Here is a 26,359-nt window from a genome sequence, read left to right as displayed (position 1 = left end):
GCTGTTACTGTGTTTCATAAGACGATATTATATAAATAGAAATAAAATCTAATTTTAAGTAGATATTAATATTAATGCCCATTTCGATAATTATGCATTCAAAATCAATTTTGATTCAAATTATCCGAATAACATGACTTATAAGAATCACTAGGGTCCGTTTGGATTGGCTTTTGCAAAGCCAAAAGCAATTCTATACAGTTCCAAAAGCAATTCTACAATATTCCAACATGTTTGGTTTTGCTTTTCAGAATTGCTTTTATCCTCCAAAAGCAATTCTCCATGAAGCTACAAATCCTAGCTTCTAGCTTTTCTAGAATCAATTCTCCAATAAATTTTATATTTTATTATTACAACCTATTATTTTCCTTTATTGCCCTTTATCAATTCTCCTTCTTTATCAATTCTCCTTTAGCTATGTCTATTTTAGTAATTATACATTCAAAAGCAATTTTGATCAAAATCATCCAAACAACATTCTGTTTGTTTAATCAATTCTACATAATTGTATCCAAACATAAATCAATTCTCTCAGAATCAATTCTGTCAGAATCAATTCTATCATAATCAATTCTGTCATAATCAATTATATTCAAAGCTGAACCAAACACACACGTTAACATGACTTATAAGAATCACTTTTAGGTTTATGTAACCAAATCAATTTACATTCAACTCACTTTTAACCAAAATCAATTTTATCAAAATCAAGTCTGTCAAAATCAATAATCTCCACTGCACAACCAAACACACACAAAATCAATTATAAATAAATTTGATTTCTTAAAACGTTAGAACCTAACTTTCTTAAATAGTTGTTATTTTTTAGGGAAATGTCAACGAGTACCCTCGTCACTCTTAAAAACTTTTTAATTGGTGACTTTTTATGAAAATATGCGTATTCAATGCATTGAAAATCGAAATATTTAACCTTTTTATTATAAAATAATTTCTTATTTTAGAAACGGTAAAGAGTGTCTCGGATACTCATTAACAAAACCATTCTTTTTATATAGCCTCTTGTAAAATTTATGCTATAAATCTATCAATGATAATAACATTGTTGCGTCTGAAAGTGTCATTTTCTTCGCCAATAAAAGAGCAGATTCCTCTACAAAATCAAACATTTAAAAAATAAAAATAAAAGGATTGCACATTGCACAGCAAAACTAATGAATGAATACGCTTAAACTAATTCTAAAAGTAATAACTGTTCAGTTGTTGTTGAATTCAGGAACTAATTAAAAGTGTTTCCTGTTCTAGAATCAGAAGAATCCATAAACCTCATAAGTTGTTGAAAATCAGCTTCTTCCCCAATACTATCCCAAAAATCACATTCCCAATTATTCCCAATTTGCATTTCTTCATTCATATTCTCATCCTTTACATGAACAACCACTTCTTCTGGTTCCTCAACAGTACGCTTAAGGGATTCATCGACAAGTGGAAAATTAAGCTTGGCTCTGGGCCCGCGGAACTCGATAGCGGCATTGTCGTAAGCTCTAGCTGCCTCCTCCGCCGTGGTAAAGGTTCCAAGCCAAACACGGACTGCACGTCTCGGATCACGAATCTCAGCAGCCCATTTTCCCCATGGTCTCTGCCTCACTCCTCTGTACTTATTATTCTTAGCTCTTCTTTGTTTTGGTTTTTTCTCTTCAGGGAAGAAATTGCATCCTAAACATCCTGCTATGTTGCATTCACGACAGGTTTCCATGTTCACTGCCGGTTGAACTATTTGCTCTAAGCCGCTGCTTCCCACGGTGGAGGTAGAACCGGAGACTACGTTGGTTAAGGCAGCGACGATGACTGAGAGTTCTTGATCGGAGGTGAGGGTGGTGGTGGAGAAGGCGTAATTCATGTATGGGAACTGAGTCGCAGGTTGTTGTTGTGTTGGAGTTTTTAAGGTTTAGAAGATTTTGAAGTTGAAGGAAAAGTCAGAGATTTGAGTTGGTTTATATACGGTTTGGGGGTGACGTGGCAGGTAAGAGCCAGCTGTCTGTGTACACCGTTCCCACACGGTCCACTTTTCGTCTTTGAATGGATAATAGTAAGTTGGATTTATTAAATTAATCACGTTTTTTTTTTTCCTTGTGAAAATGCAAGACAGGATTTGGATGTGGGACATGTTCTGTCTTATGGTGGGGTTGGTTGGTTCCCACAATAGAGAACAATTTGAGGATTCAGGTGTACCACACTAGAGGAAGAAAGTGAAAGGAGAGTTCACTTGACAGTGTAAAGACGGTGTGTTCACATTTGTTGTTATTTTCAGTTGACCATTTCATTGTATGACTGTATCCTCTAGACTTTGACATTTCTGTTTTGGTGTTCAGGAATTTATATAAAAAATTTAGTCATGCTTGTGAACGATTCATGCAAGAGAAGGGATAACAAAGTATATAGGAAGGTTGTGTGTCTTCAAGACAATGAAAAAGATGAAGAAGCAGTAGTAGAAGATTAATGTGAGAATGATCAATGATGTAACATTTCTAGAGGTTGTGAATCATTTAAAAATAAGGGTTAAATACGTTTTTGATCTCTATAAATATACAAATTTTTCGTTTTAATCCCTCTAAAATTTTCTTTTGATTTTTAGTCCATTTAAAATTTTCAATCACGACTTTCAATCCCTATTTTTAAGTCAACTCATATTTATTTTTTAATGAAATTGTGTCAAAATGTGTAGAATCTTGTAAAAATCTTTCCATATTTTTTTTAAAAAAAACATGAATTAAATATGAATTTTTAACCACAAAAATATAAATTAATTCATGTTTTGTTAAAAAATTCTATTTTTTTGGAGAGATTCTTATAATATCATAAACTTTTTTTGCAATATTTTATTCAAAAATATGAATTTTACTTATGAGTTTACTTAAAATGAAAGACCAAAAGTGAAGATGGAAAATCTTTGGGGACTAAAAGTCGAAGAATTTTTTTAGAGGGAATATAAATGAAAAATGGATATATTTATAGGAACCAAAAACATATTTAACCTTAAAAATAATGTAAAAGTGAATATTCTTTCTGTTGCTTGTAAATGTCATTTGAAAATATTTTATTCAAATTGGACTTTTTTTTTCTTTCAAAAAAGAGTCCAATTTGTTCATTATACTATTTTTTAATTAATCATACTTATTTTCAATAAAACTTAAAATCCTTTTTATTATTCGAAACAAAGTTTATCTTGTGTTATATGCAAATTTAAACTTCTATCAGAACTAAATTTGATTCCTTATAATAGTGATTTTATGATAAGATCAATTTGATAAAGGAGTAATTTCACCATTCAAATCTATGTTACATAATGTGAATCTAGTATTGATTGAAACCATAGTTAAAGCATAAATTTTGATTAAAGAAGACTGAGGGAGGTTAAATTTTGCTTAAGTGAAAAACTGAGTTAAATTTCAATTAATGCAAGTTGGAGTAGATTTTATTTTGCTTTGAAATTTGTAAATTACAATTGTTTGTCATGAAAGAGAGAGGGAGAGATGACCCGTTAATTTTATTTGAGAGGCACAATGTTTCCCAAAAAACTTGAACTTATTGGAGAGGGAGATTGTATCAGTAATTTTTTTTTTTCCTTCACGAAAGTAATTGTTTGTTATGTTAAAAAAGATGACCATTAAATTTATTGGAAAGAGATATTGTATAAAAAAGGATTTATGGGTGGATTAAAATAAGGGTATAAGTGCTCAAATAAGGGAATTATTTGAAAAGAATAAATTTGAGAATAGTTTATTATAAGAGAAAGTTCATTTTTAAGTGCATTCAATAAATAATGTATTTAGTCCTTAATATAGATTAAATACGTCATTTATTAAATGAATCTAAAGAGTGAACTTTCTCTTATAATAGAGACCGTTGAAGACTAATTATGAAGAATCTAAAATTACAAGGTTGGAATAAGTGTTTTTGTTTTTACAGTGGCTATTTTTAGCTCTTGTCTAAATTATAGAGACTATTTTTAGCTATAACCCATACACACAATGACACAAACACACACATACACGTATATATTTGGTAATGCTAATATAAACCCACTTTTTTTTTTCTTTTCAAACAAGTTGAAATGAAATTAACAATAACAATAACAACGATTATTTACAGCTCAAGACGTGCTAATATGCCACCTTAATATAACTTTTTTTGTTAAATGATACACCAAACCTTTATTTTAGAAAGTGTGTGTCAGCATCCTATTTTTGACAAAAAAATGCCACTTCTCTCTTTTTTAATTATCGTTAAATGAATTCCCTTTAAAGTAATTCCTCACTCAAACCCATAGTTTCTCTCTCTTTCTCTAAAATGTAGAACCATGTAGAACAAGGGAGAACTTCACATTCATATCCGTATTAAAATAAATGCAGTAATTGAAACTAAATATACATTTAAGGGTTAAATGTGTTTTTAGTCCCTATAAATATACCAATTTTTCATTTTAGTCCCTTTAAAAATTTTCTTCAACTTTTAGTCCATATAAAATTTTCAATAACCATTTTTGGTCCCTATTTTAAAGTTAATTTTTGTATTTTTTTTAATGAAATTGTGCAGAAATGTGTAGAATAATGTAAAAAGAATTCCCAAAAAAATTAGAATTTTTAATCGTCAAAAATATAAAAATTCATATTAAATTCTTTTTTTTTAAAAAAAATTCTAATTTTTTTTTGGAGAGATTCTTATAATATTATGAATTTTTCTGCAAAATTTTATTCAAAAATATGAATTCTACATATGAGTTTACTTTAAAAGAGAGACCAAAAGTGAAGATGAGAAATTTTTTAGGGATTAAAAATTGAAATTTTTTTTTGAAGGGGCTAAAACGAAAAGTTGACATATTTATAGGTACCAAAAATATATTTAGCCTTATATTTAATGTATTAAATTTAAAGTCATTTAGTATTTATCTTTTTAATATTTGTGAATGTATTTAATGCATCACAATTTCTTACAAAATTATATTTGTAAAATATATAAAAGATTAAAACAATTAATAATAATTGTATTAATTTTGTTGTTCTAATATGATGGAGAGTATTTATAATGGAAACAAAGCAACACTTGGGAGGACAACATTTCTACAAAGCAGATTCTTCTCCAAAATTAAACATTGAAATCACTATTTGCACTTGCAGATGGCAAAACAACTCCCTCCGTCGAAAAAATCTCGTAGAAGAGAGATTATGCACATTGCATAGGAAAGCTAATCAATACACTTAATCTCAGTCTACCACTAGTTAAACATGCTAAAAAAAAAATCACTGTTCCTTTGTTGTTGAATTCATGAACTAATTAAAAGTATTCCCTGTCCTAGAACCAGAAGAATCTCCAGAAAATTCCATAAACCACATAAATTGTTGAAAATCAGCGTCCTCGATTTCCAAAAAATCACAATCCTTATTATTCCCAAACCCCGTCGTTGTTTCAATTTGCATCTCTTGATTCATATTCTCCTCCTTTACATGCTGAGAAGGAACAACCACTTCTGGTGGTTCCTCAACATTCTTAAGGGATTCATCAACAAGTGGAAAATTGAGCTTGGCCCTCGGCCCACGGAACTCGATGGCGGCATTGTCGTAAGCTCTGGCAGCTTCCTCCGCCGTGGTAAAGGTTCCGAGCCAAACACGGACCGCGCGTCTTGGGTCACGAATCTCAGCAGCCCATTTCCCCCATGGTCTCTGCCTCACTCCTCTATACTTCTTTTTAGCTCTCTTTTGTTTTTTCCTGTTCTCTTCAGAGAAGAAATTGCATCCTAAACATCCTGCTATGTTGCATTCACCGCAGGTTTCCATGTTTGTTGGTGGAACCATCCGTTCTATGCTGCTGCTTCCGATGGTGGAATCCGGGAGATAAACTTCGGGTAATGAGTTTGCAGTTGAGGTGGAGCCGGAGACTACGTTGGTTAGGGCGGTTACAATGACGGATTGTTCTTGATCGGAGGTGAGAGTGGTAGATGAGAAGGAGGAAGAGGAGTTGTTCATATTTGAAAATTAGCTATAGCTTGCAGTCGCAGGTTGTTGTTGTTGTCGTGGTGTTGAAGTTTAGAGCGTTTAAGGTTTTGAAGATGTTTGAAGTTGAATATATACGGTATGGGAATGACGTGGCCAGTAAGAGCCAGGTGTGTACACTGTTCCCACACGGTTGGCTTTTGGTTTTTGAAAGGGTATAAACTTGGATTAATTAATCACGTGTCGTGGTGGGGACCTCAATATAGAAACGTCACTTATAAAAGAGAGCAGAGCAGATGATGATTCAGGAGTGAAAGCTACAAAAAGGAGACGAAAGAGAATGGAGAGTTCACTCTTCAGTGTAAAGACTGTGTTTTGACATTTCTCTTTTTATTTTGACTTATTCCATTGTACGGCCACATCATCTAGAAGACTTCGACACTTCTGTTTTGGTGCTAAGGAATTTATAATTTAGTCAAACTTTCTCCATATTATTCCTATATATTCACAACAACGAAAGATTTATTAATTAGTACTCCCTCCCCGTCCCATAGTATTTGACACAGTTGACCTTATTACGCATGTCAATGCATAATTTTGAGCTTAAATATCTTGAATAATATATTTGAAAATACTCATCGAGACAAATCTAACGGCATCTTATATGATATTATTTATCTTTGTACATTAGTATAAAAATATGGTCAATGTATGTTAGGTCAAAATTACACATTTTCAAATGGGTCATCTATTGCGGGACGGAGGGAGTAAGAAATTTGGATACCTTACATAAATAAATGATAAGAAGTTCGATTCATAACTTTCAATGCGGAGAAAATTCAGTTGAAAGAAGATAATATATTTTGTATGTTCTACAAGTTCTTTGGTAAAGTCTTCGTTATTGTTGAAAATTTTGTACTTATATCATGAATAAAAAAATTTATTATTCTCCAAACTTAATTTAACCAAAGTTACATACTTTGACGTTTTTCAAATATAACGCATCCATAGGCTTTTCAACAAAGATTAGTCATTGTTAACAACAGTGAAAATTTCGTATTTATAATATGTTAATTCAAGATATACTCCTTTCCGCACTTAATTTAAACTAAATCATGTGATTCACATTTATTAGATGCTAGCGTGTATAAGAGAACCTATAAATCTCTCTGTCTACTCTTTTATTGTGCTAACACACACGTATCATACTATTTTTCTTTATATGTGTAGTTTTAACTATAAGTATTTTGGTGTGAATAAGTTATTTTCACAAATATCAAGCGTTTTCTTGTGTTTTTTTTTTGTGATTTTGTCGTCTGAGTGTGACCTTGTATTGTTCGTCGTCTTGTGCGGCGTTGTTTGATTTGGCTTCTTGTTGCGGTGTTCGTTGGTTCATATTGAAAGATCACCTTCAGTCAATCACAGATTCAATCAATGATTTGGATGTCAACGTTGCAGATCCAGAAGCAAGAGTATTCTGGTGATTTAGATTTTATCATATTATTTGTAGGCATTTTTCCGTTGTATGCTATTAACTTGGGTGCTGTGAATTTGTTCACAGATTCATCCTTTACGTTTTTAGCGATCTTGATTCTGATGTATTCTATCGATTTGAATGAATGAATATCATTTTGTTTTTGTCAAAAAAAAATATTTTGGTGTGAAGTGGGTATTCTATGTACACAAAGTCATGTAGGACCGCAATGGGGGCAAAACTCTATCTCAAAAAGGTTAACATTGTTGCATGTCGACCGGATGCAAACCCATGACATTTGGTTGAATTGGAAGAGATTCTGTATCATCTAATCCAAACGCTCTTGAATAATTATAAGTTATTTATCTATTTAATGTTTTTTCGGTCGAAATTTAATGTTTTCTATTACACTAAATTGTGTGATCTATTTTTGCAAGAGTAGATTGTGTAATCTATTGTATGTTTTTTGTGTATTTAACACTCTGATTCTTAGATAAAATGAGTCATAGTAATCCAAAATGCAGTTGGAAGGTAAGTAAAGCACAACAAATAATTGTTTCATCCAGAAATCAAACTCGGATTCTCTCGAACTATTCGTCATTTGGTGGAGCTCGTTAACCATGTGAGCTCAATCATGGTTAATCTATTATCTATTCTATACTACTAATAAATGTGATACATAATTTTTTTTGATGTAGTCTATTTTCAATATACCTAAATTAACCTCAAACTATTTTATTTAAATATATGATTCAATTGCTATAAATATGCATTTGTTTAATCTTCGTATGTAAATAGCAGCAATCATGAATATGCTAAAAAATATGAACGATATCTTATCAAAAATAAAGGAACAACTTTCATTGCAATAAGAAAGTGGATGAACGGTTTCCGCTAGTATAGAGAACGATAATTCTAAATGAGAAAATCCACAACTAACTTACACATATTCATCCCAATTCCCTCTTTTTTATATTTTATTTTAATATTTGGTCAATACGGTTCAAAAGGACCGACCAATTTAGATGAACACGTCGATTCATTCATATAAACCTCCAAAATGACGACGTGAGAACCATATTTTTTATATTTGATCAGTATAGTTTAGGGACTGATCGATTTAGAAGTTTACTTGATCATATCTTTTCATGATATTAGGAATAGTTTGATTCGGCCCAGGACATACAAAGAAATTATTTCTTCAAAAAAAAATTACGGCTTGCATGGATAGACTCGATGAAGGATTTAGTTTGGTTGGTCCATGATCTTGTTTTTGTTTAAGTATGTTGTTTACATAGTTTAATTTTGTTGTTGAATTATGTTGTTGAAATTGTTATGTTTAATGTATGTTGTTGTAGAATTTGATTTAATGACAAATTTTTCAATTTTTTGTGTTCTGAAAATGTTTCAGTTTATATATTCTGAAACGTGTCGAACCCTCTAAAGCACAAGTTTTAACATATTCTGTGGCCGTTTCAGATTATATCATTTGAACCAACCTGACATGATTTTGGATTCTAAAATATGAAACATTCCAGAGTGTAGACTATAGCGTTTAATTATTTTTGGTTAATTGGGTCATTATAACATTTCATTTGACTGTATTTACAATCTAAGATGATGTTATGGCTATAAATAGTATTGCGTTCTTCTACATTTTCATTGCGATTCTCCTCTTCTTTCCTTCTTTTTTTCTTTCTTACTTATCATTTCCAAAATTGTTTTACAGATTTTGCAGGGACAGTGTGATGGCCAACATATATAGACTTTCGTATCAATTATAATGCGTTTTCTGAGTTTTGACATGATTCAATTATATAATCCAAAATTGCGCAAAAAAGATTTGGTTGTTTAATCGGAACATGGCAAGATGAGAATTTGGAGGGAGCTCAAGAAATGCGAAGGGTGTTAAAAGAAAATCTCCTAAAAATGTGTATCAAAAAGTCCATTGACCCGTTACTTGCAGCAAATTTTTTATAGAAAAATGTAAACTAGAACAAAAACCAAGGTTACAAGTTATAAATTATAAATCCAATATTTATTTTTAAAAAATTTATAAATCCAATATTAGAATTTTCTTAAAATAAAACCAAGTTTGGCAGATTTGGTACATAGAGTTGCCTCATACAAAAAAGAAGATTGATTAGCAATAGTATTGACGATGATCAAAGCACGCAACACAGAGAAAGCGGAATTCAGGATTTAGGGCTTTATACGTTTTGCAAGTTCATAGTAAGGAAATTTGGCTAGTTCTGTTGATTATAGGGTTCACACAGCTTTAATCTGGGACTTGGGGTTCAGAGTGAGGAAGACTTGTGGAAAAGATTATGTTGATGTCAGAGAGAGCTGGAGAGTGCGTTCGCAGCATTGAACTGATTCAGTTGAGCTCAAGAACTACTTTATTATTACAATTAAAATACTAAGTTCGGTAATTAGACCATGATAGTGGTTTGATTATTGGAATGAAGTAAACCAACAGTGAACTAAAAGCAATTGTATGTAGCTTTTGTCTGGAAGTCACCGTGCCGTGGTAATTGATATTTCCAAACACAAGTTATGTATGGTGCAGTTCGATTCCATTCTCAATGATGTTTTTTGGACAAGGCTAAAGTCATTCAAATTGAAATTTCCAGTAAAACCACGTCGCCACAATTTTACATGAAATGACATCCACAAGAGCAACACTTTACACTACATCAAACATCATGCTAAGTAGCTCACTGTAAGAATTCTTCACTTTGTTTATCCACCCTACTTTTCACTGAACCCTTGGGCTACTAAAAGGGGTTTGGTAGGGAGGGAAAAAATTATACAGGAATTCCTATGATTTATACAGCAAAAATATGACTTACGCTCGACGGTTATCCTACTTCAACTCTACTAGGTGATCAACTAAAATTTTGAAACTAACGAAAATTCAGCCTTCATCAATTGGTTGTACTAACCAACTGAACTTCTAGAACTCTAGAGACAACTCCAAAGCAGTATCTGCAAAGCCACCGCTGACGAGCAAGAACGGAGAAAACTCAAGAAAATCCTTCATCTGTTCAATCATCATCTGAATCTGCAAACAAGAAAATGGTGCTCCCTTCAGTTAAAATTAAGTACAAAGTTATTCATGACAATAACAAGTAATGATCTGTATATGTGGAAGTGCAATAACTAGATATAGTTGCGTAAAAAAAAAGAAGGCAAAATTACACTAATAGTCCCTTAACTTAATTTCAGGTAACATTTTGGTCATTTATCTTTTTATTTTCCCATTTCAATCCTTTATCTTTTTAAATGTTAACACTATTATCCTTTTTCACATAAAAAAATCAAAAACCCAGCAAATTCATCACAAAAATAAGTTCTTCATCAATAAACCCATATCTTCATCAACAAAAACCAAAAACCAAACATTCATAAAAATTCACATAATCTTATAAGTTACAAATTTCACATAAACTTACTAATTGTCGATTGATTTTCACTAATCTTACAAGTTGTAATTCGTATCATGTCCAAATGGCCAAACGAGTGTTTACCATATATGCCACAAAGAAACAAATGAGATGAACAAGTGTTGGAGGGTAAATGCTTATATCAAGCGCACAAAACCATTTCCATTTCATGTGAATAAGTGTTGTAATCCAGATCTCTCTCTATTTCTCTCTCTTACAAAACCCAAAACCAGCGATTCAAAACCCAAAAGCAACAATAAGCTCCAGATTTGTAATCCAGATCACTCTCTCATAAATGAAATGTGGCAGTAAGGCAAAGTGACATCAAGAGGATGGTGGTGAGGTTGTTGTGGAAGAGGTTAATTGGTGTAGGTTGAATAAGAAGTTAAAATTGGGATTCATTTTCAGCATGAAATGATGATAGAGAGCACAAATCTGAGATGCAAATGCTGAAACGGGGGGGGGGGGGTTTACGAAGATATGAGTTTCTTGTTAAACATTGGTTTTTGTTATGAATGTGCTGGATTTTTGTCAAAAAAGGATAATAGCGTTAACATTTACAAAGATAAAGGATTGAAATGGGAAAAAAAAAGTTAAAGGACCAAAATGTTACCTGAAATTTAAGGGACTACTGGTGTAATTTTGCCAAGAAAAAAACTAGAAACAGTTGTGATAGCAATAATGAAAACAAATTCGCAATAAAGGATTTAAGTATCATGATTTCACTAATCCAAAATGACTGAGAGTAGAGCTGTGTTGTTAAATTGTGGTGCTATTGCATAGTGGAATTTGAACAAATCGCTATTGTTCCACGATAAGCCAATTGGTACAAAATATTGTGAAATAGACGTTATAGCACTGATCTGTAGCGGAATTTGAACAAACTGTAATTTTCCTCTATCCACAATTGACAACAGCGTGTAATTGTAAGCATATCACAAACTGGGAGTAACAGAACACTCAAAGTAGGCATCTTTAGCAACTTAACTCTACCCCTTCTGGGGTCTGAAATGGGTGGACAGGCTTCTTCCATCCCGAAAGATACTGGAATTGCAAACAATTTACACAAAACTAACACTTCAAATTTTGTTCTCCATGCAAGCTCATGTTTGTAAAATTTTAAAGACAATTCATTTATGATGTTACTAGAGGAAAGGGTTATCACTACTCAGTGGTAACTATCCCAACAATGGACTGGTTACTGAACAAAAGAATCGTTGAATACTAAAGAATCGTTAAAAAGAATATTTATATGCGCAATATGTAGTGAGGAAATTTTCTTACCTGATCTAATATCCTCGCCAACTTTTCCCCTATTTTTCAGCTGTCTATTGATCATCGCATATATGAGCATCCACCAATATACATGGAAGATGAGCAGCATTATAAGCAATGTATTAAACACATAGTAAAGCAACATGGGAAGCCTCTCTGATAGGTTTAAGCACTTCTGAAGGTCAAGGCTGGAAAGTGGGAAACCCAGTGGTGAAAAAATATGATTAGTAGGTTGCCTCCCCAAACAAAGTCCAATGAAATCAACAAAATAAATAGACAAACCTTGTAGTTTTAATAATCCAAAGGGGAAAGAAAATTAGCCGTAGTATGAGCCATGAAACTGCAAAGAATGCAAAACACACACTAGCACCAAATTCTCTTCCAGAATACTTGAATATCTTGGCAGCTTCCATGAATACATCACTTACATCATGAAGGGCTAGGGTTATGGCGCCAAGCCTGAAAAAACTGTAAATGCAGCATGTGTAACAGTGTAAGTTACCTCTTCATAATCTGTCTTTATGTTAATGTCATTTTTGCAATCTAAAATCACTTATCTCAATATAGCAAACCTGGCAAAAGAAGTGAGCAGAAACAAAAAACACTACAAGATCAGGTTACAAATGTAATCTATGCCTTCAGCACTGGCCTATGAAATGACAATGAATAGTTTTAGGGTCATGCTAACTAGTGCCCCCGGGGTACTAGTTAAGGAAACAAAAAACATAATTTTTTGCATTAAAATGAGCACTTTTTATACTATCAAGAGTTTGACTACACATCTTTCAAGAAGTTTTACCATATTTGCTTCCTTAACTAGTGCCCCAGGGGAACTAGTTAGCATTTTCCATAGTTTTATTACATCAATCAGAATCCGAATCGTAAGATCAGGTTACGAATGCAATACATGCCACTGGCCTATGAATCAGGGGCAGATGGCGGATCGTTAAGGTGACTCCCCAAAACACTATTTTGGTGAAGAGGGTGATGGGTATGGTCGTTACTCCAAAGCTTAAGGAAACAATACAACCAATTTATACCATACACATAAGAGCTCAAAAAATAAAAAGAGTAAACAAAATTAACACACATTCATAACTAACGATCAAAATTCATTGTTACTAATTTTCAAACCAAATATATAGCAAAATAGCAAATATGCAGAGGGAAGGAATAGGTTCTATCGCAAAGACAAGAGTGGTGCTGCTGTGTTTTCTTCTTGCGCAGAAGAGGGAAAAAAGTGGGATTACTAAGATTTGTTTTCCAATCAGAGTTTGTCTTAAGGATGCAAAAAGATAAAATGTCCAAAAAAAGAAGAAAATGGCAAGAAAATAGCCACAATTTGTCTTGAAGAAAATGGCAAGAAAATAGCCACAAAAAGTGGGAGTATTTTTTTGTTTTCATTTTGTCTTGAATATTGTGGCTGAAATAGCCACAATTTTCCACATTTCTCCCGCAACTTGGGTGCTATAGCTGTAACCCTAAAACGAAATGCCAGAAACCGTAGTGCCCTGCCTATGCCAAACAACACCGCAATTGTTGATGCTACGGCCACAATTAACTACATAACCCACTGGCATAAAAACATTGCACAAAAAGGACAATTTGTAAAGGACTTGCATGTGAACAGTTAGATAGTCAAATCCAATATAGCAAACTAAGTGCTGACAATGAACACTCTTGATGCATCAATCATAAATACCACTCTTTAGATTATAATGAATTTTCAGGAAACTAGAATTTTAAAGGACCATCCAGAAATTTTTTCCAAACCCAGACTTTAATTTATCAGTCTCAAGCACAGTACCTACAATTATGAATATTACTTATGAGACAAAATTGCAGAACATCAATCTCCAAATTTTGATAACAGATATAAAAAGTGAACAGCAATAAATAACATCAATAATAATGAGCATAAAATATGGATCGCGATGCGAAATTTTTCATGCTAATGCTAAAGGACAACAAAAACTAAGTTCCAAATTTAAGGTTTATCTATAATTGATATGGTATATTCTTCAATTGAAAAATAATACAAGTATATTACCTTGTTAGATATGAAATCCCAATCAGTACAACAGTTATTACATGGTGAGTAAACATCACTGCAAAATCTTTCCTTCGAGTCTCCCACAAGAGAATAGCAGCAATGCTATAAATGTAGAACCCACATTGGCACATGTAGTAAATCACAAAGGGACTCCTGGGAAAAGAAATAAAACAGAATACAATATAAATTTTGATAAGGCAACTATTATATATGAAAAATATCAGACACAGTACAATAATATTGTAATTTTCTTCCTGAGCACAATTATAAGTTCTCCCCATGAGAGTAGACTCGACTCTCGATACAACCAAATACTAAAGCAACCAATGACATAAAGTCAGAAAAAGCAAGAAATTGAATTCATCAAAAACTACATACTAAATAAATTATTTGCATTGTCAATTTATGAATGGAGGAGCATACTAAATAAATTATTTGCATTGTCAATTTATGAATGGAAGAGCATATCTGTCTATTGCTTTGAAAACCCTTGAAATTTGTTTTTCTATATACTCATTTTTCCAGCAACAGCAAAAACTTAATTTGGATCACTTGATGTTCTGAACCCAGAAAGGGAAAAGATTAATTTCCGGTTTCCAGTAATCTCTCTTCCATAATAGTTGCAGCATGTGAACCCATTTTCGTAGTTATAAATTCATTTTAAGTCTAAAATGCATGTGAAATGTTAAAATGTCAACAACACCAATGATTAAAGTAAGGGTGACTGGAAGAGCAGTCGATGGCGGACCAAGGGGGAGAGCCAAAATTCCGACATACCAGCCTGACATGACATATGGCGATTATGGCGCCATGGCACCGCCATCCTTCACAAAATTGGCCAGGGAGGAAAGCCAAAAAAACCCCACCAATATCCTGCCATGGCCGATATTTGACAACACTGGTCAATAGGGAGGCCCTCCAAAGAAACGTTAACACAAACAAATCAAGTCAACAAGATAGATGCAAGTCACTCATTATATGGGAAAGACATATTAACAAGACTGAATTAGATCATTGCACTACATCAATTTCTTACTTCAACTCATGATTTGGCCAGTCTTCAGTGAACATTTTCCTATTAGTAGTCCAGGGTTCATGGTAGATAAATTTAAGAATAAAAGCTTCAACTGTAGCATAGTATGTTAGCTTCCACATTGACTCCGTGCATTTTGCAATCTTTACTTGCATTTCCTTATTAATCCGCGAAGGAGCTTTACCCTTTGTCAACATCCTGATAGCCAACCTCTGTAAACAACAAAATATTTAAGGAATCTGCTTAAAAAAAGGAATTAACATTCTTTCTGATTAAATTAATTCAACAGTATAAGATTGATCACAGTTGGTTCAAAAACTTCTTTTTACACAGGTCACTAAAGGATCCTTGCACACTTCATGAAACAAAGAATAATTGTAAACACTACCAGGCTTATGCCGATGTGCATTGCCAAAAAGGTGAAAAGTCATTATGAGGTCTTCACAGTACAACAAATGAAAGGAGTTAAAATGACATTTCACAAAAGTCTAGTGACTATATTGACAAGGGTAGACCGTTCTCTTCATTTGCTAAAATGTGTATTTATGGTTTAATACACCTTTTTCCACATATTTTGATAACAACAACGTCATAATGTTTTATCAAATAGAACCGTATTTCTATCCAACTCATTAATCTCTAGATCATTCTTAATAGTTTCTCGTATGGTTTTTATAAGCCTTCCCCTGTCTCTAGTGATCTGACTACCCTCCATCTGATCCACTCTCTTTACTGCAAAATCCACAGTTTTTCTCTCGACATGCCTAAACCACCTAAGCCTAGTTTCCACCATCTTTTCTACTATAGGTTACCCCAACGCTCTCTCTCTAATGTTGTCATTTCTAATCCTATCAGGTCTAGTCTTACCACACATTCAACGCAACATCATCATCGTCTCTACTAGGCTTAATTTATTTCTGTGATGATGATAATAACAATAATAACATTCTTCTAAAATCCTTTACCAATAATTTTGCTTTTCGTTTTGTTTAGCATTGCTCCACATTGGTAAGATTAGAACTAATAGTGCCAATTGAAATTGCAGGGTGGCTAGCTAAGACAAAGCCATAAAGCTAAGAATTGAGAGAAAAGGAAAAACATTTTTCCATAAATTTAACTGAACATGAATAAGCAGAATTAGAATATTTTCCTAATTAAATAAACGCAATTAAATAAATTGGTGACAATGAGAGAAGAATTAGCAAATAATAATAATAATTAATATTGGAATGAAATGAAGGAAATTCGTACGCGAAAGACGAATCTATCAAGAATGAACCTAGCGGCCAAACTACCAAAAGCGAAGTAGATCGCTACGGAGAAATGAGAAGCGTCTGGAAGCACATTGTCGCTCCCTCTCCAGATTAAATCCATGGCAGACATTGAGCGAGCGAGCGAGCTATAAATATTTCAGAATCAATAACGGCGGCGCTAAGATCATGCCACGGAATGCAATAGAATGAATCTCCGGTGCGGCGGTGGAATGCGATGATAACCAGATCTGGTGGTGGTTTATACCTAATTTGGGAGAAGCGTGCGTGCGTGTGGTTTTAGAGTTTTGGAAGCAAAATATATGTGAGGAAGAAAACAAAAAGAGACGATGGGAGGGAAAGTGTGAGGGAAAGAGAGAGGTTACAATTAAAACACGAAATTTGGTAAAGGTTTTGTTTGTTACTGCTTAATTTCGATTTCGATTTTCATTTGATCCTCACACCACCTTCTGCGCTTTGTATTTTTTTCATTTTTGGGCGGGGGTGGGCCTATCTCTTTTATTACCCCCTACACGTTGCAATTTCATGCTTCTCAACTAGTACTTTTTTTTTTCCACGATAATCAACAACTATTTTGAGTTTCCTTAAAGAAAAGTGTATCTAATAATTATAGTCAAGATGGTAGTTGTAAAACATTTGATATAATAATGCGCAAATTCGAATACTTGATTCCCACTTCTAAATATTTAGAGTGTAAGGGTGCGTTAGATATGCAAAACAGTAAATATTAGACAGAACAGTAGAAGACATAACAATACAATGTAGTGTAGAATAACACATGAATAATTTTTTATGGACAAAATGTTATTTTGTTATTTTAGACAATTTGTATGTGGGACGAAAAACTGTGATGTGGTTTGGTAAGGGAAAAGCATTTCAGTTTTTGTATGTATTTTGCCTTCAGTTTGTCCTGTCTCTGAAACAGTTTTACAAATTAAACACCGTACAACATGAGTTGTTTTGTCATGTCCTTCAGTTTTTAGCAAATGAAATGCACCACAAGTTTTGGTGTTAAGCTCAGTTTGCTATGTCATGTCATGAAGGTGTACTTTAATAGAAACAATGATGGGTGTGGGGAAAAAAATGATGGGTGCAGAAAGTTGTAACCCGAAATGAAGCCAGAAACGAAAGTATTGGCCCAAAAACAGCAAGTCGTCTGTTATGGGCTGAATCAGGCCTTTCCATTAGAAAATTGCTCTTCTCCCATCAAAATTTGCTCATCCCATACAAAATGACTAAAATACTCCAACGTGACTTAAGCCACGCATGTGTTAAACGCAACGTGACTTAAGTCACACTGAACCCAGCACGAGTTAAGTCACGCTAGTTACAGGTCAACGTGAGTTAACTCATGCTGAGTACTGATATATCAGCAGACAACATTGGATGCTATGCAACTAAGTCATTAATGACCCGTAATCTTTATCACTCATAGTTGAACCGAATTACGTCAGTTTAACAACATAATTACATAATTGCACATAAATGATCCAAATTACACAAATTCTTCGTTAATCACGCAATCATCTCTATTATATATATTTGCACTATTTTATTTTGATAGTACACATGGCATCCTTAAATTGAAAGGTGCATTTAATGTTTTGTGTAATTGGTACATATTATGTGATTTGTGCCAGACTTATGTAATTAACATGATTATGCAAGTTGACTAAAAGGCTTATAATGACAAAAAAATAAATGGAATATTTTATTCAAATTATTTTTGTTATTTAATGTGTAATTTCATTACTAAATTAATGGCATAATTGATGTGACTTACTTGCTTCTTTTTTCCTATAAATATTGTTTGTCCGTCTCAAATATCTTCACATCATTTAGAATTCATACTAAAATTTTAAAATTATTCTCAAAATCTCTCTTTTATTTTATTGAAACACTTTTCTTCTTAACATATTTTTTTCATCGCTCTAATTTCAAAAATTGATTCAATTTATGATATTACTCCACTACATGTTGTATAGATCCATGTATTTTGTTCAAATTCACATATTCATCCTATGATACCCTCGAGTTCTAACGGCTTATGACAAGATATGTACCAATTACATGTTGGTACATAATTCTTAATTATCATCCAATCGAATTGTAATCAACACATCATCATATTAAGTTAGTCAGTCTTGAGTTTTTTTTTCCTATATATAGTCAATTTGTCTTTCATCATTTGTATATGCATCTTCCTTTCGTACAAATTGTTTATAATATCATTTATTTGAAATGCAAATATTTCTACCTCCTGACCAATTCAATTTTATTGATTTCATTATTATCAAATTGATTTAGGCACCTTTTTTTTTCCTTCCGAATTTTGATTCCCTTTTATAGGTTTAACTGTCGGCTCTGTTAATTTTAGGGTTTTCATCCCCATATATATTTACACCTTTTGAAAAAGTTTGCTTCACGTTTTAATGAATTTCATTATTATTCTATTAATTTGAAGCGACGTAATTGAAAGACGTTTTGAATCAGATTTCTTCATTCCAAAACTATTTTTTTTGCCACTATTAATAATGAGAGATATGTGAAAGGCATGTCAATGTTTTGTTCTTCCAACATTGAAGTTGTGCATATAAAAGAGAATTCTTCCTTAAAAAAAAACAGAGAATTCTCAAGTATTTTTGGGTAACATATTAGTTGATAGTTCTCAAGATATTATATTTTTATCTTACATTTTTGTGGTGCAAACTATTCATGTATGTTGTAGAACAAGACCAACCACTGCGAAAATGTAGAAAATTTATTTTAGTTGTTTTTTTTCAATGAATTTTATCTAAACCTCACTATTTTCTTTATTATTTTCATTTGCTCCTATTCAAAAGAACTGATTTAATTTATTAAGTTTTTTCGTTTCTATTGTCAATCACTCATTTTCACTAAACATGGCGTTGATATATATATTATTTCACATAAATTATTTTAACATCAAATCTCATCCATTCATTTCATTTGATAAATTAGTTCACATGCATCAAATACTCTTTATCACCTAATCAAGCATTCCATTTTTATCTCCCCATATTTATTTATTTCTGCCATCGACACATACTCAAACTTCTTTGTTAATTTTTTTACAAATTGCACGATAAAACACATACTTATGGTTGTTTGAGTCACTCATCAACATCGATAATATTTATTTGCCTTTATTTCATACCCATATTTTTTCTTAATTTTAAAATTATATTAAAAAAAAAGACAACAATCTCGGCTAAACTATCAATATCTCTATCCGTATCCTTATCTACATCTACAATCTACAATATAAACAAGTGAAACCATTTTCATTCAAAAGTACATGTGGCATGTTATAGTCTCATTCTAATTAATGTCAGACTAATTAATGGTAGAAAAATTCAAATTGCCATTACATGGTATATGCTTAGCACTTGGTATTTCAGTCTCAACACATACTTCCATATACTGCCTCTATTTTAAGAAATCATTCGATTTATTATTATGATCAAAATGATATCTAGAAATTTAATTGCCTGATATCAAATCAAACAAGAAACTGCCCATAAAAAAATCAAACAAGAAACTATCAACTGCCAATTAATGAAATTAAATTCAAAATTATTCAACACTTATAACAGTCCTAAAAAAGAATGTTGACAATTGGTCTAATTCAAGACTATCGTTGAATTGTTTCTCACATATTAAAATCAAATTAAAACCAAAATAAAATAGTGAAAGGTAATGATTCTTTTTGTCACAAAAAGGAAATAAAATAGCTCAGATCTTTATCTCCCATCCTATTCTCATCACTATTACTATTTTTCAAAAATGGTTTTGAGAACGGTAAGAAGATGAAGAACACCTTTAGTTCCTACAATTTCATCAAATTTTATTGTTGATTGCATCAGACCGTTCCCCTTCATCATGGTTTGTGACCATGGTTTATGATTTTATTGCTAATAGTTGGATTTTTAGCTGTACAGGAGAAAATAAGAGGGAGAATGTTAGTTATCAAATAATTTGTTGAGAAATTGATTTTGAAGCTGAAGAAAGGCATAAACGAAAGGGATCTTGAATCTTCTCTCATGATTTATATTTTGTTCCAATTCTCTCATGATTTATATTTGTTCCAAATAATTGTCTACTATATATCATTTTTGAAAATGCTTCATTTGAGACATTATTTTCATCATATAATGATATGATCTTATTCATTAAATTTCTTTTGCTATTAATGTAACATATTTATTTTCCCATATATTTGTTTGCGGATGACCATATTGCTACTCAATGTTCCTCAAATTTACAAAGAACTTATCGGATTTATAACTAGAGTATATCTCAGTTTAATCGACTTTAATTCCTTCTAGTTTGGTTGTGTTTCTTCTAATTGGGAGGAAACTCAACATTATTGAAATTTCTTTTATCGATTTTGTTTACAACGTGTTCATTATTTTGCAGAGACCTTTATAATATTGAGAACAAAGTAGTTTCCTATCTATATATTCAGTTCAAGGTCGCGCATCCTATATTAACTGTCAGGGCCAAACTTTAGTTTTTTTGGTAATTTGTCATTTACTCATTTTATACCACAAATCATATGTAATAAGTGTGTATTTTAGTCTTTTTAAGGCTTTTGTTTATTTTTCTTCTTTGTGTTGTTTGGATTAGTGTTACATTATAAGAATTTTGAATTAGGGTTTCATTTTTCTTTGTTGCAGCTTCTCTTCTGGATTCTTAAGTTTCTTTTTTGACATATTCTAGATTCTTACGTTGCAAAAGTTTTTCTGAATTTTATTACTATGATTATTTCTGAATTTTGCTAAAAAAAATCTAAATTTTTATTGCAACTTTATTTCTGAATTATGTGTTCTCACGGAATTTCATATATTTCATTTTCAGTATTAAATAAATACAAACATTTGAAGAAAAAAAAATTCCTCTTTTATTTTTTTTGAGGGAATTCCTCTTTTATTTAAATGCAGTTTTGGTCGAACCAAACCGTACACCATCGATTCAGTTTGGTTCGTTTTCACTTTTAAAAAATGATAAAACCCAAACCTCATTTGACTTTGAAGAGCATGTAAATGGTAATTTAAAATAATCATTATAACAATCAATATTTTGAATAAAACACGTTTACTCAATAATATATGTATTGTACTACCTCTCATACAAACAAAGTTGTAAAGAGTGTATATACACATTAATCAAAATATATCTATTTTAAAAGGGGCACTAGCCAACAAATGTGTATTTTTTTTTTATGTTAATTTTAAACCGAACCTCCACTAGATAGTACTAGAAAATTAGGTGTAGAACATATACAGTGGCTAGACCTATGGGTTTTTAGATGCAATATTGCACATGTTAAAGCAACTGAAAGTAATAACTTCTTATTGAAAACAACTATTATTTATTAAAAAACTACACATTTAATATAAAATGCACAACAATTATTTATTACTAAGACCCATTTAATATTTTTTGAAGTGTTGAGTTTGAGAGATTTTTTATTTTTTTAGTTAAATGGGGTTCAATTATGAACCAGCTGCATCACTTTATAAATGCATAAATAAAAGGAAGCAAGAACAAAAGGAGTTGGGGATGGACCAAAACCTTCTCAATAAAGCTAAGCAAAAAGCTGAGGGGCAAACACCAAACCAAGAAAAAAGTAAATAACAAGAAAATAAAAAGTAAAGAAAACCAAAAGAAAAATAAAAGGAACGAACTAAGAGAAAGTCCTTGAGTTATTTAGGTAACATATATACTCCTAGAGTTTGAAAGATTAAATCTTATTAAGTATTAATTATAAGAGCAAGTGACATGTACATAGAGACTCATTTAAGCAACCAAAAGGAGAGGTCCATTGTGGATGCTCTAACAATCGATTAACTTATTGATGAAAATTTTTGGTCGAAAATAATACAAAATAAATGCTTGCTGAAATTATCAATTTTTAAATATTATTGTTATTATTATTATTATATTATTATTAATAATAATAAATATTGATTTTTAATGTTTATTAGATATACTAATTAAATGTATCAATTAAGTTTGATAACTAATTTTATATTTGATATTTTTTCGAGTTATCATGAAATTGGTATAAAGCTTACATCACCGCTTAGCAGTGACTAATCTTAGTTGGAAAACCTGTGGGATACATAAGACGAGTTCTCTCATCTCAGCCGAATATTTTCCATACACATGAGGCAGAAATTGAACTGCTATCCACATACTTACGAGGCTCTAATCTATTATCAATTTGACCATTTTTTCCTAGGGTCATAGCTTACATGTTAATTCCAGGTGTTCGTACAACCGGTTCATCCTTCAATATTCCATTGAAAATCAATGAAGCATTGATACATGGATTTGAAAAGAAAATACGAGACCTTAAAATTGATATGAAGGCAGCAGAGAGAATCAAACACGAGACCTTAAAAGTAGTCCCAGGCCAAAACAAGTGGGTTAGATCAAACTTATTCATTGTGTTCCCTTATTGACTTTTTTTATCCAAATAATTTGGAAAATATATAGATCTCCAAAAAAATCAAGAGCGAGGGATACTTGCTCAAACTTTGGACCCATTTGAGCACTTTAACAATATTATTCTATCGTTGTTTCCAGAAAACGAGAAGGAAAATATTAGCTTTGATTTGGTTTGTCAATCTGACCAAAATAAAAAGCTACAAAGCAAATGGTATTCAATTGAGTTCTTGAATGATATTAACAGTTGCATATTTCAAACCACAAATTAAGATTTAAAGTTGGATGTCCAATAATATTGATGAGGAACATATACCAAGGTATTGCATTTCAAAATGAGAAACCCCACATTTTCATCCAAAACCTTAAGACAATATGTATATTACTCATCTCATTTATATGTTCATAAATATCAAATCTTGCTGGCAATATAGAATTTTTACTCACACATGACAAATTAGCATTTCTCCCTTAAACGTGAGACTCTCTATGTCTATGATATGATGAAATAGTCAAATAAGGCCAGAGGCACAACATGGTAAAAAAGGTGGCTTGGTGGTGGTTTCATAGAGATGTGTTTTTTTTTTCTCATTTATTTTATGAGAAGAGAGAAATTAAATTAGAAAAATTATTCGAACTAGAAAGAAATGACAAGGAAAGCGAGTGAGTTGTGGGTAGTTTTATGAGTTTGTTGAAGGAGTTGGATATTACTGAGTAATTATTCTACCAAAAATATTAGACTCATTAAAAATGTCACATCAATTTAAAATGTACAATAAACATGTATTTTTCAACTCAGCATAACACATAAACGTTTTTCCTTTGTCATATCCCACTAAAGACTAAAAGTGAAGGAACTTAAAATAATAGAGGTTAAATAAAAAAAAGTTATCGCCTTGACAAATAAAAATTGCATGAAAGCGAACGACTTCCAAAATATAATATTTAACATAAAAAAATTAAACAAATGACATTCAAAAGCTAACAAAACAAATCATCATAATTTCGGGACTGCAAGTGTAACCTACATTGGGTTGTATCTTTGCATTAGACTAAAAGAAACTAGACAAATGATATCGACACCACAATTTCTCAAAAATTATTTAGGCACACGTTTGTGAGTCATCTCACTTATATCTTATTCAATATCTACTATTCCTTTCATTGTAGAACTTTAACTCTTATTTTACACGATAACATATCTCCCTCAAGTGTGACATTCTCTGTGTCCGTAATTACGTGACATAGCCAAATAAGGTCAAACCGATGTACAACATGATCAAAAAGGTAGATTAATGGTAATTTACTAAAAGTGTGTTTTTGTTCCTTTATTTCATGAGAAGAGATCAAAGAAATTAGAAGATGAAAAATAAATTTGAGATTGAGAGAACTGATACCGGTTAAAAAAAATAAGAATTGTGTATTTTGTCCATGAGGTTATAAAGAACGAAGTAAGTTGCAAGTGATTTTATGAAATTGTTGAAGGAGTTGAAGATTTTTGTGTAATTAATTTACCAAAAAGTTAGATTGCGTTAAAAAAACTAATTTACCAAAAAGTTAGATCCGGGTAAAAAAACGCAACAACATATAAAGAATTTACTAAGCACATATTTTGTTAACTCAGCATAACACTTAAGTGTTTATCTATGGTTAAATTCCACCAAAGATCAAAGGATAAGGAATTTAATATCTTAGAGATTGATTAAAAAATATTGCATGAAAGTGAACAACACCCAAAAACATAAATTTGATATAAAAATTAAATAATTGGCATCCCAAAACTAACGAAACCGTCTATCGTAATGTTGAGAGTTCTAAGGGTGTCTACAGTAGGTTGGACTATCACATTAGGCTAAGTGAAACCACACAATTGTGATTGACATCACATCATTATCCAAAACCTTAAGGCATTAGGTGTATTGGTCATCTTACTTATATGTTTCTCAACGTCTACTTTGGCATCCAATAATGTGGAACTTTAAGTCACAATTTACACATGAACATATATCTCTAAAGTGTGAGACGCTCAATGCGTCTGTAATTTGTTGATAGTCAAATAAGGTTAGGCGAAGGCACAACATGGTTAAAAAAAATGGATTAATGGTGTTTTTGCGGAGGGAAGTTTGTGTTCCCATCTTTCATGAAACGAGAGAAATAAATTTAGCAACAATAAAATTAAATTAGAATATGAAAAGAAATTTGAACATGAAAGAAATGATAAGGGGAAAAAATAGTGTGTGTTTTGTCCATGGAAGTATCGGAAATATAGCGAGTTACTGACAATTTTATGGGTCAGTTAAAAAGTGTTGGAAATTTAAGAGTAAATATTTCACCAAAAAATAGACTCGGTTAAAAAAACGCCATATCTTTATAAAATGTTTAATAATCATGTACTTTTTCAATTTAGCATAACACATTTGTATTTTTCCATTCGCATGTTCGTTCACCCAAAGACCAAATATGGAGGTATTTGATATAATATTGATTGGATAAAAAAATTGTATGAAAGCAAATGACATCCAAAAACTTATACTTGATATAAAAAGTTAAACAAATGAAATTCAAAAACTAAAAAAGCAAAAAAATTAATGTTTAGAGTTCTGAGGGAGTCTACAATGGGTTGGACCATCACATTTGACTATGAGAAACTCCACAAGTGATATTGACAGCACATCTTCGCGTAAAATCTTAAGACATTAGGTATATTGTTCTTCTCGCTTATACGTTACTCAATGTATATTATTGCACACAAGTTTAACTCACTATAATGTTTAGAGTTCTGAGGGAGTCTACAATGGGTTGGACCATCACATTTGACTATGAGAAACTCCACAAGTGAGATTGACATCACATCTTTGCGTAAAATTTTAAGACATTAGGTATATTGTTCTTATTGCTTATATGTTACTCAATGTATATTATTGCACACAAGTTTAACTCACATATGAAACATAAACATCTCTCCCTTAAACGTGAGACTATTATGTATGTGATCTGGTGAGATATCACATAAGGTCAGAGACACGACATGGTAAAAAAAAGTGGGTTGGCGGCAGTTTCATAGAGGGGTGTTTGTTTCTTTCTTTCATGAGAAGAGATAAAGTAAATTATAAAAGAAAAGAAGATTAAAAATGAATTTGAACTTGATAGAAATGAAAAGAGAAAAAAAATAAGGAGTGTGCGTTTTATTCATGAGAGCATAAGAAACATAATGAATTGCTGGTGATTTTATGGATTTGTTGAAGAAGTTGAATATTACTGGGCAATTATGCTACCAAAATATTAGATTTATTGAAAATATGTACATCTATTTAAAATGTCTAACGAATATGTATTTTGTCAACTCATCATACATATACATTTTTCCATTGCAAGATCCCATGAA

At 31.8% G+C, this 26,359-nt stretch overlaps 2 protein-coding genes and 1 pseudogene across 4 annotated transcripts; all 3 read right to left on the bottom strand.

The window, feature by feature from the left end:
* Positions 1 to 990: 990 nt before the first annotated feature.
* On the bottom strand, positions 991 to 1,936 carry LOC146932124 (ethylene-responsive transcription factor ERF109-like). The gene has a single exon (XM_085703769.1). The coding sequence runs from the start codon at positions 1,856 to 1,858 to the stop codon at positions 1,238 to 1,240; it is 621 nt and encodes a 206-aa protein (XP_085559895.1). The 5' UTR covers positions 1,859 to 1,936; the 3' UTR covers positions 991 to 1,237.
* Positions 1,937 to 4,990: 3,054 nt separating this feature from the next.
* LOC146932123 (ethylene-responsive transcription factor ERF109 pseudogene) lies at positions 4,991 to 6,071 on the bottom strand (annotated as a pseudogene). The gene has a single exon (XR_015006931.1). The product of XR_015006931.1 is annotated as an ethylene-responsive transcription factor ERF109 pseudogene (transcript).
* Positions 6,072 to 9,901: 3,830 nt separating this feature from the next.
* LOH2 (LAG1 homolog 2) lies at positions 9,902 to 17,067 on the bottom strand. Of its 2 annotated transcripts, none has more exons than XM_085703765.1 (6): positions 16,481 to 17,067; positions 15,233 to 15,441; positions 14,194 to 14,349; positions 12,426 to 12,611; positions 12,153 to 12,331; positions 9,902 to 10,486 (listed from the first exon to the last, which is right to left on the bottom strand). In XM_085703765.1, exons 1-6 carry the CDS (start codon positions 16,610 to 16,612, stop codon positions 10,470 to 10,472), a joined length of 879 nt encoding a protein of 292 aa, XP_085559891.1. In that variant the 5' UTR covers positions 16,613 to 17,067; the 3' UTR covers positions 9,902 to 10,469. The 2 variants fall into 2 exon arrangements, with proteins under 2 accessions (XP_085559891.1, XP_085559892.1); XM_085703766.1 differs by having other exon boundaries at positions 10,237 to 10,486; positions 12,127 to 12,331; positions 16,481 to 16,958.
* Between the last annotated feature and the right edge of the window lie 9,292 nt (positions 17,068 to 26,359).

Source organism: Medicago sativa, chromosome 4 (assembly GCF_051527215.1).
Source record: "Medicago sativa cultivar Bolivia chromosome 4, Bolivia_mono, whole genome shotgun sequence".
Lineage (NCBI taxonomy): Eukaryota > Viridiplantae > Streptophyta > Magnoliopsida > Fabales > Fabaceae > Medicago > Medicago sativa.
The sequence above is the reverse complement of the archived record's forward strand: the minus strand, read 5'-3'. Positions and strand labels throughout refer to the sequence as shown.